The sequence below is a fragment of the Gopherus flavomarginatus genome, chromosome 5 (genome assembly GCF_025201925.1).
Source record: "Gopherus flavomarginatus isolate rGopFla2 chromosome 5, rGopFla2.mat.asm, whole genome shotgun sequence".
Classification (NCBI taxonomy): domain Eukaryota; kingdom Metazoa; phylum Chordata; order Testudines; family Testudinidae; genus Gopherus; species Gopherus flavomarginatus.
In genome coordinates, this window is record NC_066621.1 from 72,859,762 (window position 1) to 72,872,104 (window position 12,343).

Sequence of the window (12,343 nt, forward strand, 5' to 3'; positions counted from 1 at the left end):
GTTGGAAGGCATCAGAGGAAATAAGGGGTCTTTGAGAGAAGAGAGATTTGCTGATTTTCAAACTCTCCAGATGCATCCACAGAACATCAGGTGGTGAGGTTTACAAATGGACTGGACCTAGAACACAGTGCTTGGTCTGAGGGTGACTGGAAGTATTTCCTAGAGCTCTGTTGCTAAATCTCAAACAATCATTTGTAGCCATAGCAGTAACTTACTACTCTGCTAATGAATTTGGGAAAGGAAAAATGTTTGTAATAAACTTGGGTTTTACAATATTGCTAATAAGATTAAGGAAAGGCAATCTGTACATAAGAGTTTATTTAGAGGCCCACAAGTTTTAAATCATTCCCTTTTGTATGTCAGCCCACTGACTGTCTCCTCCAATTGAATTACCCTTGGGTTTACAATGTGATTTACAAAATGAACTGACAGTATGATTTACAAACATCCTTTGAGTATCATGTAAAACACAACTCTTTCCCTTATAATACAATCATTAAAACAATGCAAATGTAATCAACACATGGGAAACTGAAAGTGACTGGACATTTAAGAAAATAATGACTGTATGTTTAGGCTTGATCCCAGTCATCAGCAAACCTTCTAAGTAAATTATCAATGCTAATAATGAATAGTGGACTAAAAATAGCTAAATGATTGCAAGTAATTTTTATAGCATTTTGCAAAACCCCCTTAGGAGAAACATGAAAGTACACTATTTAAAAGAATATTCTAATATTCTTCCATTATATACAGTCACACACCAGTCTTATAAATCAATTTCACATTTCCTGGATAAAGCTATTAAAAACTCACAAGTGTATATTTTTCCAAAGTATAGCCACTACGCTTATATCTGCAATCTTTTTCCAAATACCTGCTGTTCAGTTAATTAAAGAAAAGGGGGTTGGGGAGGCAAAGAACACCATACAAATAAGCAGAACAGAGTACAACAGAACATCAAAAATGTGGCATTTAAGGTGTATACGCCATCAGATTTGAAATAGATAGGGGTAGTACTATAAACTTTCTAGCCTCATGAAAACAAAGAAAGAGTTACATCTTCCTTTGATGACATCCAAAAATCAAACCTTTTGTTAGAGTTTTAATTAGGATTTCTGCCTAGGTTTGGTGTTTTTAAAAAGCATTTTATGCATGGTTAACTTAATAGATTAGGTTCTTTTGACCATCAGAAGAGTACAAAAAGGGGCCAGATTGCTTCTTGAATATGTTACATGTAATGAAAATTGTAGCATAGAATGCCACCAATCTCCCAGGGCTTGCATGCTGCAATGTACGCTGAAATTCAGGCTAAATGTAATTGTCATTTACACCATTTCTTGTCATCTCTACAATGGTTCAGCCTGTTATGAATGGCAGGTTTCATTATAGGAAAGAAAGTACACCGGGAGAGATGGTGAACTCATCTCCACTGTTGGAACTAGGTAACTCTACACAGCAATTAAACATCCATGGCTGGCTGTGTCAGTTGACTCAGGCTGCAAAACTACAGTGTAGATGTTCAGGCTTGGGCTGGAGCTTGAGCTCTGGGATCCCATAAGGTGGGGAGGGTTCTCCAGCTCAGGTTCAAGCCCGAGCCCAAATGTCTACATGGCAATTGTATAGCCCAGTAGCCTAAGCCCCACAAATCGGCTGCCACAGACCAGCAGTGCATGTTCAACTGCAGTATAAACGTGCCCATCCCATTCTAAATATACAAGTTTCAAGCTCTTTGATTGCTTCACAATCCAGATGAATGTCACCAACATCCAGTATTTGTAGTGTCACTTGCAAACTCGACCACTCTTCTAAACCTCTCAGTAAGGGGCATTGTTTCCTGGATATGTGCTTTACTGCTCAATCCAGGAATTCTGCTACTAGTTCGTATGTTTGGAAAAGAAAATGCATTTTTTTAAGGTAAACTTAGGTGTGATTACTTCCAGCCTGTACAAGTCAAATGTACTTTGGAATGTTTTACAATGTGTGACAGCTATGAAATATAAGTATTATGCAATTTGACTGTACATACATACATATTTTCATAAATACATCTGACAGAGACCTTAGAACTAAGTATGCAGTATTATGGGACAAAATCACAACAGGCAGCCTTAGTTGTAGAATCTAGATTCAAAGTAAAATAATCTGAGCTTCAATCATGTTGTCAATACACAAATTAAACCAAAATTACATCATTAGTTTACCCATGAAATAATTTAAAGGTATTTGTAAATGATGTGACAGGAAAAGTGAATAATTTACAACACTGAAAACTTTTTTAACAACCATAGACTTATATGCTTTGTACTGTAAAGTCACCCAGACAAGGATAGCATTGTGGTAGGTCCCAAAGGCAACTCCCAAACATCTTACTCAGGTGGAGACTTTGGAATTGTCTGTTGTATAAAACACCAACTCTTACAACTTTATTTTAGATGTTAACTGCGTCAATTTTCCTCACAGAGAAGAGTCCAATCTTAATGCTTCAGTTATTGTGAAGACAGTCTAAATCCACAGAACAGCAGACATTCCCATTCTGTACAACAAACAAATCAGTGTTACTTACGCATACAGAACAATGTTAAAGAACAGAAAACATGGGGCTTATAAGATGTGGGGATGGATATTCTATAGATATTCGCAGGACACAGATTTTGTATGATTTTGGCCCCTATAGCAGTTAGTATGGTTGCCGTGCCCATTCAGGCCATGGCCTTTTCTCAAAGGGAACAGGTGTGGTGATTTTTCTTATGATGTGGCCATCTTTCTGCACTATATACTTGACTGAAATCGCCAACTCATTTCCCATTGGCTAGATTGTAATAACTCTGCATCACATCTGACCTGAATTGTGCTTAAAACAGAAACATATGTGTGAAAGGCTCAATAGTTCTCATTACAAATGCCTGGAGCCATCCAGTCCCCTTTCATGAGCATAACCTATATTCTAAAAAAAACCCCAACAATATTAAACTGGCAGAGAATACCTGAAAAACATAAAATAGTTGATCTTTTATTTTGCTATTTTCTCCCAAATTATCGGTCAAAAATAAGCTCTGCTAAGATCTGTTGAACAAAGAGACTTCCACTTGTTTGAACATATGCCTGTAGTGCAGACTCTCAATTTGCTGAAGAAAACTGTGATAGCAATTCCCATGCCATACCAAGCTTAACTCCACCAGCCATAGAGCTTAGTCTCCGACATCTAGTCAAATGCCCAGGAATCTTACTGATAGAAAAGCATCATTTAAACCCATCACAGAACCTCAGGAGAAATGCCACCAAAAAGGGGCAGGAAAGCTAATCATGGAGAATTAAAGCCTAGATGGAAGACTACACCTCCTTCTACAGCAGGGGTCTCAAACTCCTGGCCCACGGGCCATCTGCAGCCCGAGAACCTCCCCAATGTGGTCCGTGGGGCTCCAGCAATTTTAGGGCTGGGTCTCTCCCTTGGGAAGTTGCGGGGGCAGCAGCACGTGGAGGCCCCCGGCCCACCCTGCCTTGGAGCTTTAGGTAATCACCACATCCCCCTCCCAGAGCCTACACCCCCTCCTCACACACCCCAACCCCTAAACTTCCTCTCAGGGCCTGCACCCCTGTTCATCGTAGCTGTGCCAATATAACTTTTCTTTATAGAATAGACTTAAGCGATCTCTGCTTTACTCTGGACTAAGAGGCACACGTTGTAGGAAATCTTGTACATGTTGCTGAATATGAGGTTAGGCCTGCATTTTTCAACAGTGTTTAATTAATTGTGTTTATCATAGAAACATAGGGGTAGAATGGTCCTTGAGAGGTCATCTAATCCAGCCCCATGTGTTGAGGCAGGACCAAGCAAACGCAACCCATCCCTGCCAGGTGTTTGTCTAACCTGTTCTTAGAAACCTCCAATTAACCTTAGAAAATCCCCAACAGAGATTCCACAACCTCCCTTGGTAAGCCTACCCTAGTGCTTAACTATCCTTATAGCTAGAAAGCTTTTTCTAATATCTAACCTAAATCTCCCTTGCTACAAATTAAGCCCATTACTGCTTGCTCTTCCTTCAGTGGACATGGAGAAGAACTGATCCTTTTTATAACAGCACTCAACTATCTGAAGACTTATCAGGTTCCCCCTTTCTCAAGACTTAAACATGCCCAGTTTTTTTTAAACCTTTTGTCATTTTTGTTGTTCTCCTTTGGACTCTCTGCAATTTGTTCACATCTTTCTTAAAAGGAGGCATCCATAACTGGACACAGTATTCCAGCTGAGACCTCACCATTGCTGAATGGTGGGGACAATTACCTTCTGTGTCTTATATACAACACCACTGTTAATACACCCCAAAATGATATTTGCAATGGCATCACATTGTTGACTCATATTCAATATATTATCCTCTATACCATCCAGATCCTATTCTACAGTAATGCTGTCTGCCAGGTATTCCCCATTTTGTAGTTATGCATTTGATTTTTTTCTTCCTAAGTGTACTTCTCTTTAATGAATTTCATCTTGCTGATTTCAGACCAACTCTCCAGTTTTTCCAAGGTCATTTTGAATTCTAATCCTGTTCTCTAAAGTGCTAGAAATGCCTGTCATCTTGGTTTCATCTGCAAATTGTATGAGCATACACTCCATTCCATTATCTGAGTCATGAAAATATTCAAGAGTACCAGACCCAAGACAGACCCCTGCAGAACTCCGCAGTGTATACACACGCCCAGTTTGACAGTGACTCATTGATAACTATTCTTTGAGTATGGTCTTTCAACCAGTTTTTCAATCACTTAATGGAAATGTGTTCTAGATGAAAATTCTATAATTTGCTTTCCCTAGTTTATGTATGTGTGATGCTGCCTTTTAGTGGGTTATCTTAGTACTTAATACTTAGTCCTGCTACAAGTGCACGGGACTGGACTAGACAACCTCTCGCTGTCCCTTCCAGTCCCATGATTCTATGACCTACACAGAGAATTAAGCAAGCTCTCCCTCCATTCAAATGATAGATTTTTGGAGTTGAAGGACCAAGATTTTAGTTTCAGAATCCCAAATGGGTGTGATTTATCTAATGATTACGCCTGTTTGCAACATACTGATTACAAATACAGCATATTCCCTCAGTTCCTCACTCATATAAGGGCCTGATCCAAACCACACTGAAATCAATGGAAAGACTCCCATGAGCATTGATCTAGCTTTATAGTGTTTAGAAACAGTATCATTCCACATTGATTTTTCACTGTATTGCATATAATGAAGGCAGAACCTTACTGTTCTGCTCTGATGATTACGCAAAGCTTCTGACATTTCAAAATTAGACTGGAAATCTCATGAAAATAGACTTTTCTGTGTGATTTTCAGTATTTTCTGTTTTTACTGTAAGAATGTTCCTTCCCCCCCGACCCCGACTTATAACTGTGAGGAAATTAAGAAGTGCTAAGGGAATAAATAGAGAAGAGATGTAAGGGACTCTAAGTTAATGTAACCTATAGACTAAGGGCCCAATTTGCTACCATCTTATACCATGTGTAGTCATTTACACCTGTGAAACTAACATGTAAATTATTCCTTCCTACATATCACCTCTGAGTTTGTCTGAATGATTCCTTATCTGGTCATGTTCTCAATGTTTGTCTTGGAGAAAGGGCAAAAGAAGTTTAAAATCTTCCTCTTCTATATACAGTGCAATTTTTATGATTGTATTAGCTTCTAATAAATATTTTGTAAAATACATTTTAATAAACATAAAACTTGGCAATTTTTAAAATAGCTATCCTAGATTCATATTAAATATATCTGCAGGGATTTCAGATGGAATATTTTAAAGTTGCAGAATGATGATAAATATCTGTGCCCAAATTTCCAAGAAAATAACTATAGAATTACCCCATTTTGTTTACACTATGCATACCATACATTGAAAACTTTTATATTATAGGTTACATTCTCTGCCCTTCAATCTAATTTACTTCAATGGGAGTTGTATGTGACCTTCCAGGGGTAGAATACAACTCTATATTTATGATCCAGTACAAATCACTACTATGTACTCATAATACCTTGCATTTGCAAGTTGTACACGGAGATCCAGCCATTGTCCATACAGAGCCACTGAGCCTTGTGATTCCATAGCCATCTACACAGGTTTTTCTGATATCGTAAGTGATCTGATCAGCCAGACAGGGATCACTGACACAGCGGGGGCAACACTCTCCTTCTGAGATTGCGGTGTACTCACAGTTTGGATTTGGGCATAAAAGAGGCCAACAATCCACTTCCCCTTCCTGTAGAAATAGAAATAAGGCCCATAAAAATTTCTTCCAATCATTAGTTACTGAGAAAAAAATAAGTTCTGATATAATGAAAGCTCCTTTTTGCATCAAATTAGAATAGATTCATGTTTGGGATATATATCATATTAGGCTGAATGCCACATCATTGGACATTGAAACTTATGTTTCCTATGTACAGTACAATATAATTTTCTTGGTTTTTTTCTTAATGAAGCAACCTAATCTGCAGCTTGCTCAGCATGATAGCAGTTTTCAGGTATCTAAAAAGGGTGTCATAAGGAGGAGGGAGAAAACTTATTCACTTTAGCCTCTAAGGATAGAACAAGAAGCAATGGGCTTAAACTGCAGCAAGGAAGGTTTAGGTTGGACATCAGGAAAACGTTCCTAACTGTCAGGGTAGCTAAATACTGGAATAGATTGCCTAGGGAGGTTGTGGAATCTCCATCTCTGGAGATATTTAAGGGTAGGTTAGATAAGTATCTATCAGGGATGGTCTAGACAGTATTTGGTCCTGCCATGAGTGCAGGGGCCTGGACTTGATGACCTCTTGAGGTCCCTTCCAGTTCTAGAATCTATGAATCTGTTCTGTTCTATGATAAACTACCTGGTTTAGTGATTTATTTGTTTATTTTTAAACTCAGGCACTAATACTTTTTCATAGTATGAACCATATTTCAATATAGTTATTGCTTTGCAGGCCATCTAGTCTTCCATTCATGGTTGCATAACATCCCTGTGGCAGCTACAGCAATTGCTTACATAGACAAGTAACATTTAGGAAAATATTTAGCAGAAGCAGGAGGGGACTTTCAAAAGCGCTCCGCAGTGGCCTAACTACATTCCCATTGTAGTCTAAGTAAGTTTTACCATTGATTTCAAAATGAACAGTTGGGCCACTGCTGGGCACTCTTGAAAACCCCACTCTAAATATATTTTTAACTTCTTTAGAAGCAGTTTAACAGCTAGAAATAAGGAGGAGCCAAAATCACGTTACCACTCAGCTCTGTGTAGACCAGCTAAACAATCCAGGCATCAAGCTTTGAGATCCTCTGCACTGAACTACTACTACTAACCTGCATTTTGCTAATTTACAATCTTTAAATTTTAGAAGTAACATCTCATTACCAAATTTCATATTTTTGTAACAAATATGCTGCCAAATATCTTAATATAATCAGTACCTACATATTAAACTACAATTATCAAAACAAATGAAAAAAAGCACATTTAATGATGCATTATACTCAAAATCAAGCCAGTTCATGGATTGAAGTGGTGTTTGATTAGAGTAATGAAAAGACAGTACACAGATACCGTGGCTTTAAATTTGTCTCTGATGCTTAGAGTGAATCACTGTAGTATAATGTAAATCGTCTTGGGGTATTCTGGGACAAGTACTCTAATGCTGCTTTAAGAAATGTTACCATTTCTTATATGTATGTAATCCCAAACCTGTAAATTCATGAGGATTTCCAAAGCTAAGATACGTATGGAAGAGACTGGTAAGTGAAGATGGTGTAGCACCCAACAATCTCTGGGTAAATGCCTCCTCAGTCCCTTTGCTGTTACATTTCACAAAAGACTTTGTTCTAGCTAGTAACTAACATAATTCACCAATTGGCATTTTCCCCCATCTATGAACTTGTACTTTCAAAAGGAATATCAAATACACTCTTAAATGGATCCCTTAACAAAGTATTTTTTCTTTAAAACAATCTGCTACAGGGATAGGGTTACTGTAATTATTCAACTGGAATTTTTAAATACTAGGGTGTGCACACGTTTGTGTGATGATATAAGCACTTTAAATGGCATGCCTGGCGTTAAAAGCATGCGATCACACTATACACTATATATTTCTCAAATAGTAAAATTTGTTTTTATAACTATAAATATACAGATGTACCTATGGCAGCATATGCTCACATATTTAAATACTGTGGTAGTGTGTAGCTGCATAGGAGCAGGATGAAGTTTGCACATTCAAACTTAACTTTCACAACTCTTGATATTTTTAGTGCTTTCGGCTGAAACCATAGTACATCATTACAATATTTTTTCTATTTTTAAAGAGAAAAATGTCTAGTTGTCTAACGGGCAGTAATTACCAAAAACGTCTGGTGTCTATCCATGTCCTTAGTAAATTGTACATTTATACTTGTAACATATAACAGTCGGCCAAAAACTGCCTAATTGAGATTCGTTACCAGTGCAGGCTAAAGAAAATATCTCCAGGCCTGAGTATGAAAATAAGAGATCCTTAAGGCCGCATGAAAGGTCTCTCAGCTTATGGCTAGCCCTCCAGCCATTGTTTCTGAAAGCTGCTCACTATTTAAGATGAGGTTGGCAGGAAGCAAGGGTGGTTCTGAAACTATCTTTCAACCGCCCCCGCCCATCCTTGGAGCAGCCAAAGGACAAACCCAAGCCCATGAAAGGAACCTCAGGGCAGGACTGGATATAGGTTGAATACTGGTATGGGCACATTTCCAGTCAGTGTCTTTGCTTGGGGTGAAGGAATTGGTTTTCATTTAACAAAGTTATGAGATTGTTTTTAAATTATGTACCTGCAGTAGGTGGAAAATACCCATCCCTGAATCAGGCTGCTTGTGCTGCTCAAGGGCCATCATGTCAGAGAGCATCAGATGGAGTGCAGGGGATTATAGCCTGCCTCAGAACACCCTCTTCTGCTCCTTCCCCATAACCCCCCCCCTCCTCTGAGAGAAAGGGAAGCAAAAAGCAGAGCCAGCTATGCCTACTTTACATTACTCAGGAAATCCCCTACAGCTGGAAATCCTTAGCTACTCTGTAAGCTGCTTTGTGCTACCTGAGCAGCCAGATGTCAAGATGACGATTTGCTCGCAAAGCATATGGTCATATATAACTTTTTTAAAAATTCCCTTACTTTGTTAAATGAAGATGATTTTTTTCCACACCAAGAAAAGGCAGCCCTCACTAGAACTGTTGCCATACCAGATTTTAAACTCCAGTCATTTTTATAGAACACCATAGAAAAAAGAATGTTAGAAAGTATTAAAACAAAAAAGTTATTTTTCTATTCTCTCACAACTGAAAATTAAATAATCAAAATTAAAAAAAAAAGTTGAGCACATACTTTAGAGATTTGGTCTGCTAAATAGACAGTGTTTCACAGAATGTACATTCCCATTGGGGCTGTGCATGCCTTTTACAAACTGAATGGAAAAAAATAATAAAGTAGGCTAGCAATTAAAGCTGCATTTGGGCATTGCTTAGCACAAAAACCATGACGTCTAAACTATTTTGATTAAGGATTGGCTCTAAACTCAGCTATACCACTGTTTTAGTGCATTACTTTAAATCTCTTGGCCTTTTAATTATTGTTAACCCATCTATGAAATTAGCTAAGACCAGGAATCTTTCTGAAAACAAGATACTGCAACTGAGTTGTGCATACCTTGGAAATATACTGAAATATGTACCTGAAAAATCTGTTCCCTTTTCTTTCCTTATGCAAGCATTTAAAAAAACATCAGGAAAGTAAACTCAAAACCTCACTGAAGTAAAGTGTTTGCAGTACTCCAACAAAGCACTGGTGATTCAGTTTGCAGGACAAAACTTTATATGTTATAACTCAATCCATTATGCCCAGAGGACTCTGAGTTCTCTAAACCAAGGACAGTCTTCTATACAGAGCAGAGCAAATGGTCTTTTTAATGGTCTTATTAAAAAATATTATTATATTAATATAAAAAAGTGGAGAAATAATAAATTTTATTTTTTATGGCAATTGGGAATGAAAAGGGTAACCTGCTTTTTTTTTTGGTTTTTAGTCTGTATGTTTGGGTGGTCTTTTCCAGTTTTCTTCATCCTTTCCTTTTGCATTAGGTTACTATTCACCTGTATTCTCTTTTATTGTTTTTCAATGGTAGTTTGTAGGACTTGTTGTTTTATTTGTGCACTGCCAGTTTTAATAGGGAAGAGCAGTCACATGGTTGGATTTTTTTCAAAATGAAATATTTTACACAAGAACGGCCATACTGGGTCACACCAAAGGTCCATCTAGCCTAGTCTTTTGACTGTGGCAAATGCCAGGTGCTTCAGAGGGAATGAACAGAATAGGGCAATCATCAAGTAATCTATCCCCTGTTGTCCATGCCCAGCTTCTGGCAGCCACAGGTTTAGGGTAAGCCAGAGTAAAGGGTTGCATCCCTGACCATCTTATCTAATAGCCATTGATGGACTATCCTCCATGAACTTAAATAATTCTTTTTTTAAACACAGTTATACTTTTGGTCTTCATGTCATCTCGTGGCAAAGAGTTCCATGGGTTGACTGTGTTGTGTGAAGAAGTGCTTTCTTTCTTTCTTTTGTTTTTAAACCTGTTGCCTATTAATTTCATTCAGTGACCTCGAGTTCTTGTGTTATGTGAAGGAGTAAATAATACTTCCTTATTCACTTTCTCTACACCAGTCAAGATTTTAGAGACTTCTATCATATCACCCCTTTGTCATCTCCTTTCCAAGATGAAAAATCCTGGTCTTTTTAATTGCTCCTCATATGGAAGCTGTTCCATACTCCTAATAATTTTTGTTGCCCTTCTCTATACTTTTTCAAATTCCAATACATCTTTTTTCAGTTAGGGCAACCAGATCAGCACACAGTATGCAAGATGTGAGTATACCATAGATTTATAGAGAGGCATTATGATATTTTCTGTCTCGTTATCTATCCCTTTCTTAATGGTTCTTAACATTCTGTTTTCTTTTTTGACTGCCGCTGCACGCTGAGCAGATGTTTTCAGAGAACTATCCATAATGACTCCAAGATCTCTTTCTTGAGCGGTAACAGCTAATTTAGACCCCATCAAAAGCCATCAACTTCAAAATGAAAAAATCCCAATATAAATTCTGCAATTGAGAAAAGCATCAATCTTTTTTCAAACGCAACAAAATGGAAACAGTTTCAAAATTTTCAAGCTTTCTGTGAAATTTGTTTGTGTTTGTTGTCCAGGTCTATTTACACAGAGCTGAGAAGTGGTCTGCCAATATTCTGACTGACCTTGCTTCTGACGTGTGACTTTGAGTCTTTTAAAATCACTTTAATATGTCAAATAGTGGAAAGGAGGAGAAGATAGGGTTAATAATGTCATAATATAAAGTATGTTGCTATAATCAAAATCTATTTATTTCCATACCAGACAATGGCACTGCTGACAGCTGTAGGTCCAGTTGTCCCCACTACGATACACCTTATGACCATTTTGGTCTAAACACTGACTGGTCACTCTTGTGTCACACTCTGGGCAGCAAAAGAGATCAACGCTGGGGTTCTGACAATCGCAAGCTGTTCGCCGGCAAAATATCTTCCCGTTCTGTAGAAAACAAATTGTCACTGATATCAAGCAAGTGGTAAATAGAAGAGGACTATCAGATGACTAGGAAAGGGCATCAGAGATAGCAAAGCAGGTATTGGTATTTCAGGGAAGATACTGCAGATTACCTAAGGAATTTGAAGTTATTCTTGTAGGGCCCAATCCTCCAATAAATGAGCCTCTCTAGCTCCCATTGTTGTAAAAATCACTCCACTGATACTAGTGGACATTTAGTTATCTGTAGAGTTTCTTTTTTTTAACCAGTATCTTCTGAGGCTGAGAAAAATGTTACTGTGTGCCCTCTTGTTCTTAACCCACTAGATTAAAAGAAAATGAACAGCTTCTCGGGTTCAGATGAAATGAAGTTATCTCATCAATTTTATGAATGAAATCTCCAAATAGTTACCTCTTTTTCTAGCACGTATCAGAACAATAGTTTCCTTTGCACTGTCTTTTGAATAACTGTGTGATTGTCAAGAAAATTTTATATAAATTGAAACCGTGCAGGTGGCCTGATAAATTTAATAGGAACACACTACATTAGAAACTCAGTGAAAGCCAGTATTGTCAAAGGAACTTAATACAGCAAAATCATAGTGGCATTAAGTATTCCTTAATCTTAATTTATCTCCAGTTATACGCTACATCTGGACCTTCCATTTATCAGACAAAAACTACTCATCCACAACATATCACATTGCATAATGATCTGGAGTC

General features: G+C 37.8%; 1 protein-coding gene across 7 annotated transcripts in view; it reads right to left on the reverse strand.

Annotated features, from left to right (window-relative positions):
• Window positions 1-303: 303 nt before the first annotated feature.
• The window catches only part of NELL1 (neural EGFL like 1), a 452,170-nt gene continuing 440,130 nt past the window's right edge, over window positions 304-12,343 (reverse strand). For all 7 annotated transcript variants that reach the window (XM_050955301.1, XM_050955299.1, XM_050955303.1 and 4 more), the window contains 3 exons: window positions 11,450-11,626; window positions 6,043-6,267; window positions 304-2,536 (listed from right to left, as the gene is read on the reverse strand). In XM_050955301.1, the coding sequence (XP_050811258.1) occupies window positions 2,486-2,536; window positions 6,043-6,267; window positions 11,450-11,626 (453 nt within the window). In that variant the 3' untranslated portion in view covers window positions 304-2,485. The remainder of the gene's footprint in view (window positions 2,537-6,042; window positions 6,268-11,449; window positions 11,627-12,343) is intronic.